General features: G+C 41.9%; 1 protein-coding gene across 1 annotated transcript; it reads left to right on the top strand.

Moving 5' to 3' along the window:
- Window positions 1-3,687: 3,687 nt before the first annotated feature.
- Window positions 3,688-15,018, top strand: arrdc3b (arrestin domain containing 3b). Its single transcript, XM_073478536.1, has 8 exons — window positions 3,688-4,282; window positions 8,599-8,680; window positions 9,870-10,017; window positions 10,838-10,940; window positions 11,058-11,314; window positions 12,449-12,602; window positions 12,692-12,846; window positions 13,788-15,018. The coding sequence occupies exons 1-8, from the start codon at window positions 4,003-4,005 to the stop codon at window positions 13,863-13,865; spliced, it is 1,257 nt and encodes a 418-aa protein (XP_073334637.1). The 5' UTR covers window positions 3,688-4,002; the 3' UTR covers window positions 13,866-15,018.
- The last annotated feature ends 287 nt before the right edge of the window (window positions 15,019-15,305 follow it).

The raw sequence follows: 15,305 nt of genomic DNA, 5'->3' as shown, positions 1-15,305 counted from the left end.
TTGATATTATTTTGTGGTGAAAGGGACATTCCACATCTTTTTACACATTTTTTTAGGTCATTTTAGTGCGACTCAGCCTGGAAAAAAACTTGTAAAAAGTCTGGACGGAGATTTCCAGCACCTGGGAGAATAACCTTGATGATGTCATAGTGATGTCATCATATTTCAGCTGAGGCTCAGATGCCTCTTTTTCGAGTGCTGGTTCTGGGCTGGCGCTAGTGCTGGTTCGAAGTTGGTCCAACCTGCGGATCTTTTAAGAACCGATTTGCTTTTCCACGGCCATGAGAGCCACCACAGTCCACATAGGAGCAAGCGTCCATGGCGGCTGGCGGCGCAGCGCTCAGCGTAATTTTTTTCGAGCGCTCCGCCTTTTTTGTCTGGCTGCTCCGAGTGCTTCCAGTTAAATATATCTCAACGTCTCCAGAAAGTTTGTTTGTCGTCAGCACCTACATCACGTCTGACAAACTGTTACAGACCTGGATTTGTATTTACCACAGTGGTGTTCCACCCAGAAGCTGTGGGGGGCGCCAGAATCGCACAAAAAGCCAATTTCTACATGATGTTGCTTTAAGTAAAACATCTGAGTACTTTAGTAGGTCTGTGCTGCAATTACAATAATTCAGTTATTAAAAACAAAAGACCAAATAATTGTCCTTTTAACGTATCATTTTATTATGAGTGACAGTAAATATAAGCAGAAAAAGGAAAATCATTAAATCAATGTTTATTTTATTTTATTTTTTTAATTTGGGCATTTTAAATCCTCCATGACTTTTTAGCGTTTATGTGGAAGATCTTAATATTTCATCTCGACTGTTCGTCCAGCAGCAGTTTATTTTTTTATACCTTGAATCTTTACTTTTTGCCTCATTCTCACTTCACCCAGTTTATTTTCATTTCCTTTGACTTCCTGCGTTTTCTCTCCTCTGAACATGAGTGTGACGTGTACAGTCAGACAGTCGGCGTGTGTTTATTTCACTCTTCCGTGCTTTATAACCTCTGAAATATTTCACACGTGGACGGTTTTTTCGGGGATTGCGATTTCCTTGCATGTCTGCGTCTGTGTGTGTCAAAGTGTTTTTTGCATGACTGAACATAAATTATATGCAAAGTGCATTTATGGATACTGAATGTGAAAGTTCATCTAATGCGTCTGTGGCTTGTGTGTGACGTCCAGATCCACCTGAGCTCCAGGTAAAGAGAGACAAACCTGTGTTATAGTTATAATATGCTGTTTACTCTCTTCGCTGTTCATTTTGCACATTATCCTGTTTGTTTTTTTTTCCTGTTGCATCATGGGTATTTTCTGCTGGTGAGTAATACTGCCATTGTACTGAAGTCAAATGCAGGACCGACTGTAACGACTGTGTAGCGTTTGTCTGAGAAAATATATTTCTACACAGATCCACGTGCCTCTCGTGTTTTATATTATTACAGTTATGCATAGATGAGCAGATATCATGAAATGTATGGAGGCTTTTCAGGGCCAAAATTAAATATATGAATATATATATACTGTGTGTATATGGCCCTGTACATGAGTTTCTTAAAACAAAGCTTTTTCTATGTGTTTTGGCCTTCTGTACATGGAAGATGGTGCTTTTGGAAACCGTGGCTTGTCTGCTTTGTTTGACGTCTTGTGATTGGCCAACATGGCCATACGGTAGAGGTTATATCGCCAGCTGTTGCTTTGGCGTGCACTTGACGTCACTTGACAGCTTGCGTTTTCACGTGGACAGAGATTTTTTTGAAACCGGAGGAGGAAACCCAAGACTCACAGGCTTTATATTGTGATGACGTCACCGATTTTTAAAATCATTTTCTCCATGGATCAAAAATTCATGACAAAAAGAGTCTGAACTGAAAAAACTTGTTTGCAGTTCTTGTTATTTTGTCAACAGTTTTTACAGACGTCTCTTTTATAACGACACATGTATGAATCAGAAAATACGGACAATGGACCCAAATACAAGACACTTGTAAGCTTAAATAAAAAGTACAAACAAAAGCAAAGCAAATCGGGAGAAAGACACGAGGAATAAAGCCAGAAACAAAAAAAACATGGGGAGTCACGGGAACAGACTCAAAGTCAGCAGCGAGCACGCAGACTGTATGTACACAAGGGCTGATTGACAAACACGACACAGGTGAACACAGAAAATGGACGGGAAAACACACAAAAGGAGGAAATGAAAAGCAAAACGAGACACACGAGGGCAGAACTTCAAAATAAAACAGGACATCACAGAAACACAAACTAAAACATGACAGACAACAGCCAAAGAAAATCCATTGTCGCCATGTTTTTAGGAACATTAGAAACAAACCCCTCAGACAGGAACAAAACTGGAAAAAGTTTGTTGAACGGAAGTCCTGCTGAGGAGAAGATTTCTGGATCAAATACAATAATATTCTTGTCAAAAAGCTGAAGGATGACACGAAAATAATCCATTTCATCCAGTTAGAAGTCTCAAGTTGTGAGTAATTCCCTCTGCCTCAGAGATATTCTGTCCAACACTTAACTTTTGTGATGAACTGCAGTTCAGAGTGTGTGTGATGCCTTCACTGTCCTCGCTCAGCCTGCAGGTTGTGCAGCACAGTTTTGGCCACTGGAGGGCCTCGCAGACTTTCACCACCATCATCACTGATGTTGTGACTCTTCTCACTTCTTCCAGACTCAAAGATTCAAACATGAGTTCAGGTCTCTTCTGCTGGATCTGCACCTCCTGGTGTGTTCTGGTGGTCGGGTTGTGATTGCAGGTATTTATAAACCTGTCCAGATACATGTAGTGTAACTTTATTACATTTTATTTCACTTCATATGGAAATACTCAGAAGTACCTCTACTATTCTACTTGAGGTACTTCTCTCAGAAGTGAAGTACTTCTGAATTCTACAGTAGTTGAGTAAATGTACTTAGTTACATTCCATCACCATGTAATAAATTGCATTAAATGAAATACTCAGAAGTACCTTCTTAGGTACTTTACTCAGAAGTGAAGTACCTCAGAATTCTACAATAGTTGACTAGGTGTACTTAGTTACTTAAATGTACTTAGTTACAGTTCATCACTGAGTTAAAAAGTCACATTATATAGAAATACTCAGAAGTCAGAAGGTAATGTACTTCTAAATTCTACTTGAGGTACTTTACTCAGTAGTTGAGTAAATGTACTTAGTTACATTTCACCACTGAGTAAAACATTGCATTGTATGGAAATACTCAGAAGTACCTCAAAATTCAGATGGTACTTCAAAGTGAAGTACCCTCTAAATTATACAGTAGTTGAGTAAATGTACATAGTTACATTTCATAACTGAGTGAAATATTTCATCACATGGAAATACTCAGAAGTATCACAGTATTCAGAGGGCACTTCTGTTTCAATACTTTTTTAAAAAAAGTACTTCTAAATTCTACAGTAGTTGAGTAAAAGTACTTAGTTACATTTCATCACTGGCACCAAATTAGAGGAAACGTTTCAGAAATAATTCATAAATCTTTTGTTTTGATGAGAAGTGTGAAGTGAAGACTTGTGGAGACACGTCCTGTCGGTCTGAACATCTGCTGGTACAGGCTGTGCGTCAGTGTGTGTGTGTGTGTGTGTGTGTGTGTGTGTGTGTGTGTGTGACCGGCCGGTCTGTGCGCACATGCTCAGTGAGGTTATTTTTGCGCGCAGAGGCTTTAAGAGCGCGGCGGCTGGAGGAGGAGGGCAGCAGAGAGAGGAGACACACCGAGCGGAGCGGGAGGAGAAGCGGCCAGCCGGGAGCTGAAGCGGCCCATCAGCGGAGCGTCTCACCCAGATGAACCGTCACGGACACGGCCGCACACCCGGCTCTGCGCTGGGGCCCCGGAGCTAGGCGCATGTATCTGTGCCACACGGCTCTTCTCACCAACTTCTCCTCCACAGACTCTTTATTATTATTATTATTATTATTATCATTATTATTATTATTTGTATCTTCCTCCTCCCGGTTTGTCATTTCACCATCCTCTTCATCATGGTGCTGGGCAAAGTGCGCGCCCTGGCCATCTACTTTGACAGTCTGAATGAGAACAACCTGCCGGCGTTCTCCGGCGGGGACCTGGTGTCGGGGCGCGTGGTGGTGGAGGTGACCGGGGACGTGCGGGTGAAGAGCCTGGACATAACCGCGCGGGGAGTCGCCAAGGTCCGGTGGACCGAGTCTCGGAACGCCGGGGCGAACACGGCTTACACCCAGAACTACACCGAGGAGGTGGAGTACCTGCACCACTACGACACCTTGATAGGAGAGGAGAGAGGTAAGAGAGGGGGGTCGCTCCATCTTTTTACTGTTTGTTGTGATGCAAACTTTTTTTTTTTTTTTTTTTGTGACAGGAGCTGCCTGTGTTTGTGTGTTTTTGTTGGGATAGAAAAAAAACTTTATTGACACAGGAATGTGCGGACAAAACAGAGCAGAGAGAGAGAGAGAGAGAGAGAGTCCCCCCCCAGAATAAAAATCCAGTGGTGCTGATGCAACAGCTGATCGTTGATGCGATACATCTCCCCTCCGTCCGTCCTCACTTCACTTCACTTCACTTCACTTCGCTTCACTTCACAGACACACGCACACTAAAAAATGTTGAATTTAAACAACACAAAGTGAAAGCTGACTGCCAGGAGAGGAGGTTTTAGTCTGCTTCTGCATCCTGTGACATCTCAGTTTGCTGCAGAGAGGAGGAAGAAGAAGAAGAAGAAGAAGAGGAGGAGGAGGAAGAAGAGGGAGGGGGAATCAAAAAAAAAAAGTTGCAATCCATGTGCGAAACAGTGCGAGAAAGAGCTGAAATCGACCCAAATCGAAGCCAAACTCAAAGGGAAGGTTTGCTGTTTGGTGCAACATTCACACAAAGTGACGGGAAATGAACATTTTCACTGATGACATCCTGAAGCAGGCTGAGCACAGGCAACTCCCTTTGTTAGAAGCGGTTCAAACCTGTTCAGAAACTGCCAGAGAGGGGAGGGAGGGGAGGACCCTGCTGACTCTCTCTCTCTCTCTCTCTCTCTGTGTGTGTGTGTGTGTGTGTGTGTGTGTGGGATCACATCTCAGCTGCTGTAGTTTAAAGTCCCTCCACCACTTCCTCCACCTGTGTTCATGTTGTACTTTGTTGATGCAAATGAGCCGCAGAGAGACAGTTTGATGGAAATGAAGAGACCGCGGCTCAGACTATCACCTGCAGCTCTTTTATAATCCGTCTCATGTTTGTGTTGGAGCCAGACTATAACCTGTGTGTGTCTGTGTGTGTCATATACATCAGCCCTGTTCACCTTCTGTTGTAGAAGAAGAAGAAAAAGTGCAGATACAAACAAAAACAATGCACTTTCTTTAGTCGTAGTGATGTTGTCAGCTGGATTAAGAGGGTTTTTTTTGGTTTAGCAGCAGACGTAACTAATGATGAGCTAATTAGCCGACTGACTACGTGATTAAAGGGCCACAATGAGGTCATGAGAGGGCCACAGTTGTTGGATAGGTCTGTTATAAACTGTAAATGATTCAAAAGGAGCAGAGAGGCCGAGCACGGGACGGATTCTTCCATCCTCGTCGGATTTCATGAACTTCTGCGTGTTGTTTGTTTGGTCAGGGATGGACGGCGGTGTCGGAGGAGGGTCAAAGGTCGAGAGGAAGTGAAATGATGTGGGAGAGTAATCCTCTTCTTCAGCTGGTTTAGTGTCAACTGTATTCCAGTGTTTTTACTTTAAAGGAAAGGTTCACTCATTATCTACTCGACCTCGTGCCGATGGAAAGTCTTCACAGCAAAACTAATCCTCCCAAATTCTCCTGAACGACTGAAGGAGATGGGTAATTGTTTTAAACTGTTAAAAACAACAACAACAAAAATCATTTAATGGCTCTGAATTCATTTGGAAAGACGTTACTGAAGCTCGTGTACCCACTTCAGACTTGTTTAATACATGTTGTACGTTTTAAAACGAGTCTCCATCTGAATGCTGCGGTGCTGTTTTGCTGTGAAGCTCCAGAAAATGTTTTGTGGACGACAAAACTTCACCTGACTTTCGGTCTGCGTGAGGTTGAGGAGGTAATGACTGAGTTGTTTCATTTTGGGGTGGACTTTTCCTTTAATGGCATCAGTAGAGCTGGACTGATCAAGCAAAAGGAAGAAACTGCTCGAGGTTTAAGGTCATTTAGAAGAAGTTTCACCGTGATGTGGTTGAGTTTTACACTTGTAGCATCTTAACATTTTTAAATACAAACAAATCGAAGTGATCTGTATTAAAAAATTGCTTGTAATCGGTTTATTTATGTATAAAATTCCCAAATTTCTGTCTTTTCTTTGGCCTCATAAATCCAGAATGAGACAGTCAATAGAAGTTCACATAGAAACATGCATTTCAACCTCCTAAGTCCCAACGTGACGCCCTCAAATATCTCGTTTTGTCCGACCAACAGTCCAAAACCTCAAAATATTTAAGTTTAATGTCACATGAGACGAAGAAAAGCAGCACTTTCTCACATTTGAGACGCTTGAACTGATGAGTTTTTGCGAGAAAGTTGATTTAAATGAAGACGAGTCATGTGAGAAAACTCAGAAAGCTCAGGATCGGGCTGCTAAATGGATCTCACGTGAGCTTTTTCTTTGCTTGAAGAACTTGAACTTGAAACGCTGGTTTTGTACAAACAAAAACATGCTTTTTTCACGCGACCTGTTTCTTGTCTTTGCTGCTTTTTGAAGAATAAAATCACCTGGCTGTAACACTTTCTCTTCTCTGTCATCATTGATCTCATTTCAAGTCTGTGCGTGACAGCCTCAGGTCTACCTGGAGTTCACAGTCAGTAGTACAACACCCTTCCTCCCTCCTCCACCCTCCACCCTTCCTCCCCCCTTTCCCTCTCAGGCGACACACCACATGGTTGTACAAATGTGGGCGGGGGCTTGTGGAGGCCGGGCCAATCAGAGCCCCCGGGCTGTTATTCGTGTCACGCTCTCCTCCAATGAGAGGCCGAGTTGTAATGCGTGCGTTGGAGTTTCCAGCTGAAGGAAGCTGCTCAGTCTGGTTCATACCGGTCTGCTCCTGCTCTGCTGCTCTCTGTGTTGCCGGTGACTTGACGAGGGCGCACGCTCATACGTGCACGCAGACAGACACACACACACACACACACACACACATACACAGACATGCATGTGAGCTGTTTATGACAACTCTCACACCAAACATACGAGCACACAGACAGACAGACAGACAGACAGACAGATGCAGGCTGAGTGCTGAGCTGGCAGGAAGCAGCAGGCCTGACTGGAGACGTATACAGAGAATTTGAAATACAAACAAAAACAGAAGAAATGAGGAAGTTGATAGAGGTCATGTTCTTGCTCTCTCGCAGGGTGTGTTGCTGCAGCGGCGCCTCGCTACGACACTTTAACAACCGCAGCGATACTGAGTTTATTCATGAAATGCAACAAGCAGCAACGTGACGTGAATGTGTCAGTTCTTTACGAGAGCTGAGGACGGTTTGAACGTTTCAAGTTCATGTCCTGACGTACGGAGGCCCAGAGGGGACACGGGGAGGGGAAAAAATATCTTTTAAAGGTCCAATTTGTGAGAATTTTTTGAGTCTCGTTCCCAGCTCGTCAAATACTGATGATGTTTTGGGATTTGGGTCGGCCGCAGTCCAAGCGAGTTGGGAACGAGACTCAAAAAATCAACTTTCTCACAAGCACACAAAACTGTCTGGGGCTCACTGGTGCGTACCAGAAACTACATGTCCTTGTTTTTGCCTCTGTATTGATGAGCTTTGTCTTACTTTCACAAATAAAACCATGTTTTTCCCATCATGATAACTTAATAATGATAACACTAACTTTATTTATATTGAGCCTTTCATGCAAAGGTGCAGCCCAAAGTGTTGAACAAAGACAGGATAAAAGAAAACACAGAAAAAACAAGAAGTAACAGGATTTAAAAACAATCTTCACGTCCTTGTCCTTTACATTGACTCCTTTACTGACAACCTACGTATTTCGTTTCAAAACATGGCGCCTACATTACCCACAATGCAACTCGGCCACTGAGTGACATCGCTGGAGGCCGTTTATCAGGTTACATGCAGCTTCAGCCACAAAAGGCTTTATACTGCTTATAAAGAAGTACTCCCCAAGACCTGTAAACACACTTTAATGTGTGAAATTACCCTTTAAAGAAGAACGTGTCCATGAATCTGAGCGATAACTGATGAGTCTGTTCTCCTTAAACGGATTAAAATGTCCGCTCCAGCGTCTCAGAGTCCAAGATGGCGTCCTCACACTGCTTGTTTTGTCCGACCAACAAACCAAAAGCCTCCCAAAAATATTCAGTTTACTGTGAAATCAGCTGAGAGAAGCAGAAAATCTTCATGTTCAGGGGCTGAAATGTGAAATGTGAAAACAGTTCGATGCAGCTCTGATCTTGACAAACTGAAGTGGGTGTTTCTGTGCTTACTCTGCTTTTTATTCTCTTCTTACATGCCTCTAACAGTTGGAGATAAACCCTCTGAGGTGAAGTGATACGTCCATTGTGTAATAAGTGACTTTGTGTGTGAGCAGAGCGCAGGTGTGTGAAGAAAACGTGCTCTTTGTGTTTCCAGATGAGGACTGTTCGGAGGAAGGGCTGACTGTCCTGCACGCCGGCTTACACGAGTTTGCCTTCAGCTTCAACCTGCCTCAGATGTGAGTACATTTACTCGAGTACTTTCCTTATTTCCATCCATCTGTTTGAACACATTTTCAGTTTGCACATTGAAAAACTTGACTGGAAACACCAGAAATTCAAAGAAATGAAAAAGTTCCCCCTCTTGGCTGTGGTGGAACAGTTTGTGGGTCAATAAAAAACCAAAAATGAAACCAGACTTGGTGAATAAACGATGACGTACATGAGAGCTGCAACGATTATATGATCAGCTGTCAACGATTAAATTAATCACCAGTTACTTTGATAATTGATGAATTGGTTTGAGTCATAATTCTCAGATTCCAGCCTCTTAAATGTGAATATTTGCTGGTTTCTTTTCCTCCACTGTGACAACAAAGCAAGACATTTGGGCTTTGGGAAACACTGGTCGACATTTCTCAACGTTTTACAGACCAAACAAGTAAAAGATCAATTGAGAAAATTAATCGCTCGTCTCCTCCAGTACAGAGCTGAAAAAAACAACAACCCATAAATGTCTGACTTCCATTATGTTTTCCATCGTTTGAGCTTCGACTGGAGCTCTTAAAATGACGACGTCAGCTTCTTCTGCAATGGTTTAATAGCAGGAGAAGTAGCTCAATCAGCCTTTTATCGCCACCAATTAATGAATTCATACTCGATAAGCAGGAGTGGATGGAAACAGGCATTCATTTATGTTTTCTTTTGCTGATTTTCTGGACATTTGTGCCACATTTGGATGGAAATTCAAGGCCCAAAGAGATAAAATGACCAATAATTCACAAATGACACAAAGTTCAAAATACAAATATAATATTCATGTACCAGAACTTTGTTTTATCGGATCTGACGACCCCTCAGATTTATGTGGTGACCCTTCAGAGGGCCCGGACCCCGAGATTGGGAACCGCTGGACTAAGCTCGCTATCTTTAAACTATCGAGACAATCTATTAATGTTACATAAATTAAATTATCAGCGACAGGAGACGTTTTACTACAGATACTTAAAGTACATTTAGCTGTTTATACTTCTGTACTTTTACTTGTTACCGAATATCTTTAACATTGTTGTATTTGTATCTTCAGTAAAAGATCTGCGTACTTCTGTAACAACAGTGAATATCAAGAGTCATTTATAGCACACAGCCTCAGACCACCCTCACTTCCTAACACTCTCGCTTCCTGCTGCCCTTCCTCTCGTCTGTCAGGGCTCTGGCCACTTCCTTTGAAGGGAAGCACGGCAGTGTGAGGTACTGGGTGAAAGCTGAACTGCACCGTCCCTGGCTGCTGCCGGTCAAAGTGAAGAAAGAGTTCATTGTGTTCGAGCACATCGACATCAACACTCCTCTGCTGCTGGTAGGATCGCTGCACATAATCCTGTTGATTCAAACATTTTCCTCATTCGCTTTCAAGGAGGATGAGAAGACTGATACCACTCTTATGTCTTAGCTTAGCTTAGCTTAAAGAATGGAAACAGAGGGAAGTTTTGCACCAACTTTCATCAGAAAAAGATGCGATAATAACATCAAATCTTGTTTTATTTAGGGAGCAAAAGGTTAACAAGACACTAGGGGGCAGAAAGATCGATGAGAAGAAAAAAACATGTTGTGTCTTGTTTGTTTAAAGGCTCAGACGCACTAATCCGACATCTTAGAGCTAACCGACTGTAGGGTCGTCTCATGTCGTTCTCAGCCTAAAGGCTGCACTTGAACACACCGCAAAGACTACAGCTGAGGGCCAACTAGCTCGTATGACGTGAGACTGCGTGAGAGGGAATATTACTCCAGACCACCAGGTGGCGATAGTCTTTATTTGCCATTCAAAGAAGGGAAACCAGAAGACTATGGACCACATTTTTTCCACTTTTTTTGCGACTTCTAGTCGATAATATGTCTGATGAAATGGTACTGGCGAATACGTAAACAAACGTCCCTGTTTGGTTTCTTGAGAGGGTTAGCCAGGCTAGCTGTTCCCCCTTGTTTCCAGTCGTTATGCTAAGCTAACAGGCTGCTGGATGTAGCTTCATATTTAGCGTACCGACATGAGAGTCAGTCTTCTCCTCTAACTCGTAGCGAGAACACGATAAAGTGTATTTCCTAAATTGTGGGACTGCTCCTTTAAGAAGGCCGGAGTGGACGTGATGTTTGTGCTGAAGCAGATGTTTGTGTGTGAACAGGCCCCTCAGGCTGGTACAAAGGAGAAAACTCTGTGCTGCTGGTTCTGCGCCTCGGGCCCGATCTCCCTCAGTGCCAAGATAGAGCGAAAGGGCTACACACCAGGTGAGCCGCACCTCCTCCTCACTCCTCCAGCTCTTCCTCTTCTTCTTCTTTGCTTTTTTCACTTACTTCCCTTCTCTCTCAGTCTGACAGACTGATCTCTTCTCCCTTCTCTCCAAGGCGAGTCGATCCAAATCTTCGCCGAGGTGGAGAACTGTTCGTCCCGCGTCGTGGTGCCCAAGGCTGCTCTGTACCAGACCCAGACGTTCTTCGCCAAGGGCAAGGGCAAGCAGATCCAGCAGCTGGTGTCCAACCTGAGAGGAGACCCTCTGCCGCAGGGGAAGAGTCAGAGCTGGGAGGGCAAACTGCTCAAGATCCCCCCGGTGTCGCCCTCCATCCTGGACTGTCCCATCATCAGAGTGGAGTACGCCCTCGTGGTGAGTCCGCGACGTATCTTAAAGCCACTATGTGTAGTAATAACTTACTAACAAAACACTTAAACTACTAATAACCTGCAATTAACATATTTATAACACTAATAACACATTAATAATGCTCTAAAACTACTAATACCATGTTAATAACGCCAAAAAGCTACTTATAACATGTTAATAATTCTAGTAACTCCCTAATAAAACACTAAAACTACTAGAAAAACATTATAACTATTAATAACCTGTAATTGATGTACAAAAAGTAAATAATAACTCACTAACAAAACACTTAAACTACTAATAACATTGTTATAATGCTAATAACTCACTAATAAAGCACTAAAACAACTAATAACTGGCTTATAACACAAAAATCTAACAGCAACATATATACAACACCAATTACTCATTAATAACACACTTAAAGTTACAGTAACAGATTAAAACTACTTATTACCTTTTAAAAATACTAACAAGCTTTTATGAAAACACAAAAATCTGATAACAGCATATTTATAACACTAATTACTCAATTGTAACGCTTGAAAAACTTCCAGTAACTGATTAAAACTATTAGTAGCATGTTAATAACACACAAATAACTCACAACAGCATATTAATAACACCAATAACTCACAAATAAAGCACTTTAAGTAATAATGATGCATTAAAAAATTGCTAATAACCTGCTATCTACACACAAAAACTATTAATAATCTCTTTTAATGCACAAAAAACTTATGAAAACATGTTAGTTACACTATTAACTCACTGATAAAGCACTAAAACCAGTAATAACACATTAAAGGTACTTATAACACAGTAAAACTACCATTAACTTTCTATACACACTGATCAATAATCAGCACAGTGTTGAGGTGACGTTGTTTGTCCAGGAAAGTGTGAAATTCATATCATAATTATTAGAAAATAGGTCAGAGATGTTTGATGAATGTTCCTGAAGTGTTTCTAAAGACTGCGACGTGTCGTAGGAGGCAGCGGACTGTAGGTCATGTGTATATGAAAATACTTTGGCACCTCAGGCGCTGAATTTTCCCGACGCGAACAGGTAGAACAGGCTTCTGTTCAGACAGAAATGTTTGCTAACACATTCTGTTCTTCTTCGTCTTCCTGCAGGTGTATGTGGACGTCCCCGGCGGGTTGAATTTGTCTCTCTCGTTGCCCTTGGTGATAGGGACCATACCTCTCCACGCCTGCAGCAGCCGCACCTCCAGCATCAGCAGCAACTGTAGCACTCTGAGCTGGCTGGGCCTGCAGGAGAGACTCGAGGGTACGTAGAGTAAACACAGACATGCACGTTCCCTCGTTTAATGTGCACACAGCACACAAGGATCTCTTACACTTGTCTGTTTATTGCAGCACCGCCGAGTTACAGCGATCTGGAAATATCAGAGACTCAAAGGCGGGACTGTCTGCAGGGCTGTGATAGGTCTGACGGGGAGGGAGACGACCAGGGATCTCTGCTAACATACATCACAGAGTTCAGATATCTGCCACCGCCACTCTACTCTGAGGTACAGTTCACACGCAAGCAGAGTCACAATCTCACAGGAACCACAGAGGCCGGCAGGTCTCGTTGAGATTAAAATCTGTTCTTCAAGAGAGAGTCCTGGCCACGAGGGCAGCGTGAAAACAGTGTTACAGCAATAAAAAAACCCACCAGGAACGGGTTAGGACGACTGTCACACACTGTGAAAGAGCACAGCATTCACAAAATGTACAGTTAAGATGTAATGAAAAAGTATTAAATCTCAGTCAAGATGCAATAAAAAAAGCATAAAATATACGTTTAAGATGCCGACTAGATCTTAAGATGTTAAGAGGTAATGAAAAACTATAAAATGTTCAGTCAAGACGCAATAAAAAGTATAAATACAGTTATGATGCAATGAAAAAGATGCTATAAAAAGTACAAAATGTACAGAAAGTGGAAAAAAGAATAATAAAAAAGAAAGTAACAGTTTAACATGTACAGTTAAGATGTAAAGAAAGTATAAAACGTACAGTTAAGATATAGAAAAAGTATAAAATGTACATTTAAGATGTTAAAAAAAGTACACAACGTACAGTTTATATGCAAAAATTCAACTTTGTAAAAGAAATTACAAAATGACCAGGTAAGGGACAATTAAAACAGTATAAAATGTACATTTTTTATTAAAAAAAGATACAAAATGTCCAGTTAAGCTAAATAAACAAGTATGATGTTCTGTCTAAAAGAGTGTAAAGAACAAAATATGTATAAAGAGACTCATTGTTCTGTTCAGCATCCGTTTGAACACATTCTGTACAGATTAAACAAACACAAAGTGGAGCACGACGCAGTTTAAGTTGTAGTTTTTTCCCCCTTTAATCTTCTTTACTTGACCTTCTCTTCAGACTTTAGTGTTTTTATTTAGCCCTCCGTCCGCAGCCTGTAAACATGCAGCTCTTTTCTCTGCGCCCCCTCCCTCAGGTCGACCCTTACCCCGACCCCGTGGAGGTGTGCGGGGCCTCGGACGTCAGGAGACCCGACACGTGTCCGTCCCGCTGAGGAGAGCTCGTGAGCTCAGAGGGAATTCTGCACAAACAAGACACCGTCACCCTCAGCTCCAGGCCCACATAGCCAGCTTCTCACCAGATTATATATCACGATAAATAAGGCTATACCCTCCCTGACCTGGGAGAGTCAGCTGAGAGAGTATTCGGTGACCATTGACATATGGACCAGGGATTTCGAGCCATGCTGGATCCTCCATATCCTGTGCTCAAGATGAGGAAAGTAAAAAAGTTCTCTCTGACACCACTGTGCGAGTCTGACAAGGCAGAAAGCAAAGTGGTCAGGAGACGCCTCCTCCTTCCTCACAGTGAAATTTTGCACATACCGTTATTACTGTTTTTCTATTGGTGGGTTTTATATACTGCAGATTGCCGCAGGCCTATATGCTACAGTAGATTCTGTCCACAGATGTAAACAATATTGAACTCTCTAATCTAAATGGCACATTTGAAACAGGACAAAAGCTATCTCCAGTTTAAACGATAGTTTGAGCGCGTGACCGTCGCCGTCACTAACCAGACTTCAGGTGGAAACTGTCTCCTTCTGTGAACAAAGCAAAGCAGACGAGACAGAAAAAAAACAGACGAATGATGTTTCTGATTATTAAACGACCACCTCGAGCACTTAAGCTCAAATTGTGTGTGAATGTGTGCGTATGAGAGAGCGAGAGAGAGAGAGAGAGAGAGAGAGTGTGTTTGTGTGTGCGTGTTGATTTAAATGACCAGGTATAAAACCCAAACAGGGTGTCGAGAAAAAGCACAAACTCCGACCAACCGATATAAAGTACCACAAGTCGCCTGTTGGTTTCTGAACTAAAGCTTCTCTCGCTGTAGATTTTTCTAAACACGGATGTTAAGAAGCTTTGTGCTTTGCGAAAAAGAAAAAGAGAAAAAAAAGAAAAAAAGAATGACAAAGTGTAAAAGATAAATGTTTACAGATGAATATATCGAATTGAGAATGTTGCTCAGACATGACTTCTTCCACCTAAAACTTCAAAGTGCAATATATTTTTGTATTTTTGATTTTTTTTTTGCACTAGTTTTTCATATACTCTGTTGCTGTTTATTCCATTTCTGTGCATTATATATTATTGTCATGATCTTACTGCTGTCATGATCAACTTTTGATAAAATAAAAAGTTTATTTTATAAAATAACGAGACGCCTGTAGTGTTTCTTTCATCAAGTCTTGATATTTCCGAATATTCTTGATACTGTTTGCTGTGAAACATCAGCTAACTTGCTGTTGATGGGTCAGTAATTACAATCTCACCTTGAGTCGACAATTACAGAACTTTATTTAACTCTTTGCTACACACAACACACTTGTTTTTAGATTCACCTTGACTTACACTTTCTCAGGATATCCTTAACTGTGTTGTGCATTGCAAGAAACGTGCATAAACCAGCTTAAGAATAATAAATAAATAAAAAA

The sequence above is a fragment of the Pagrus major genome, chromosome 12 (assembly GCF_040436345.1).
Source record: "Pagrus major chromosome 12, Pma_NU_1.0".
NCBI classification, from domain to species: Eukaryota; Metazoa; Chordata; class Actinopteri; order Spariformes; family Sparidae; genus Pagrus; species Pagrus major.
Note: the sequence above shows the minus strand (reverse complement) of the source record. Positions and strands in the feature narration are given on the sequence as shown.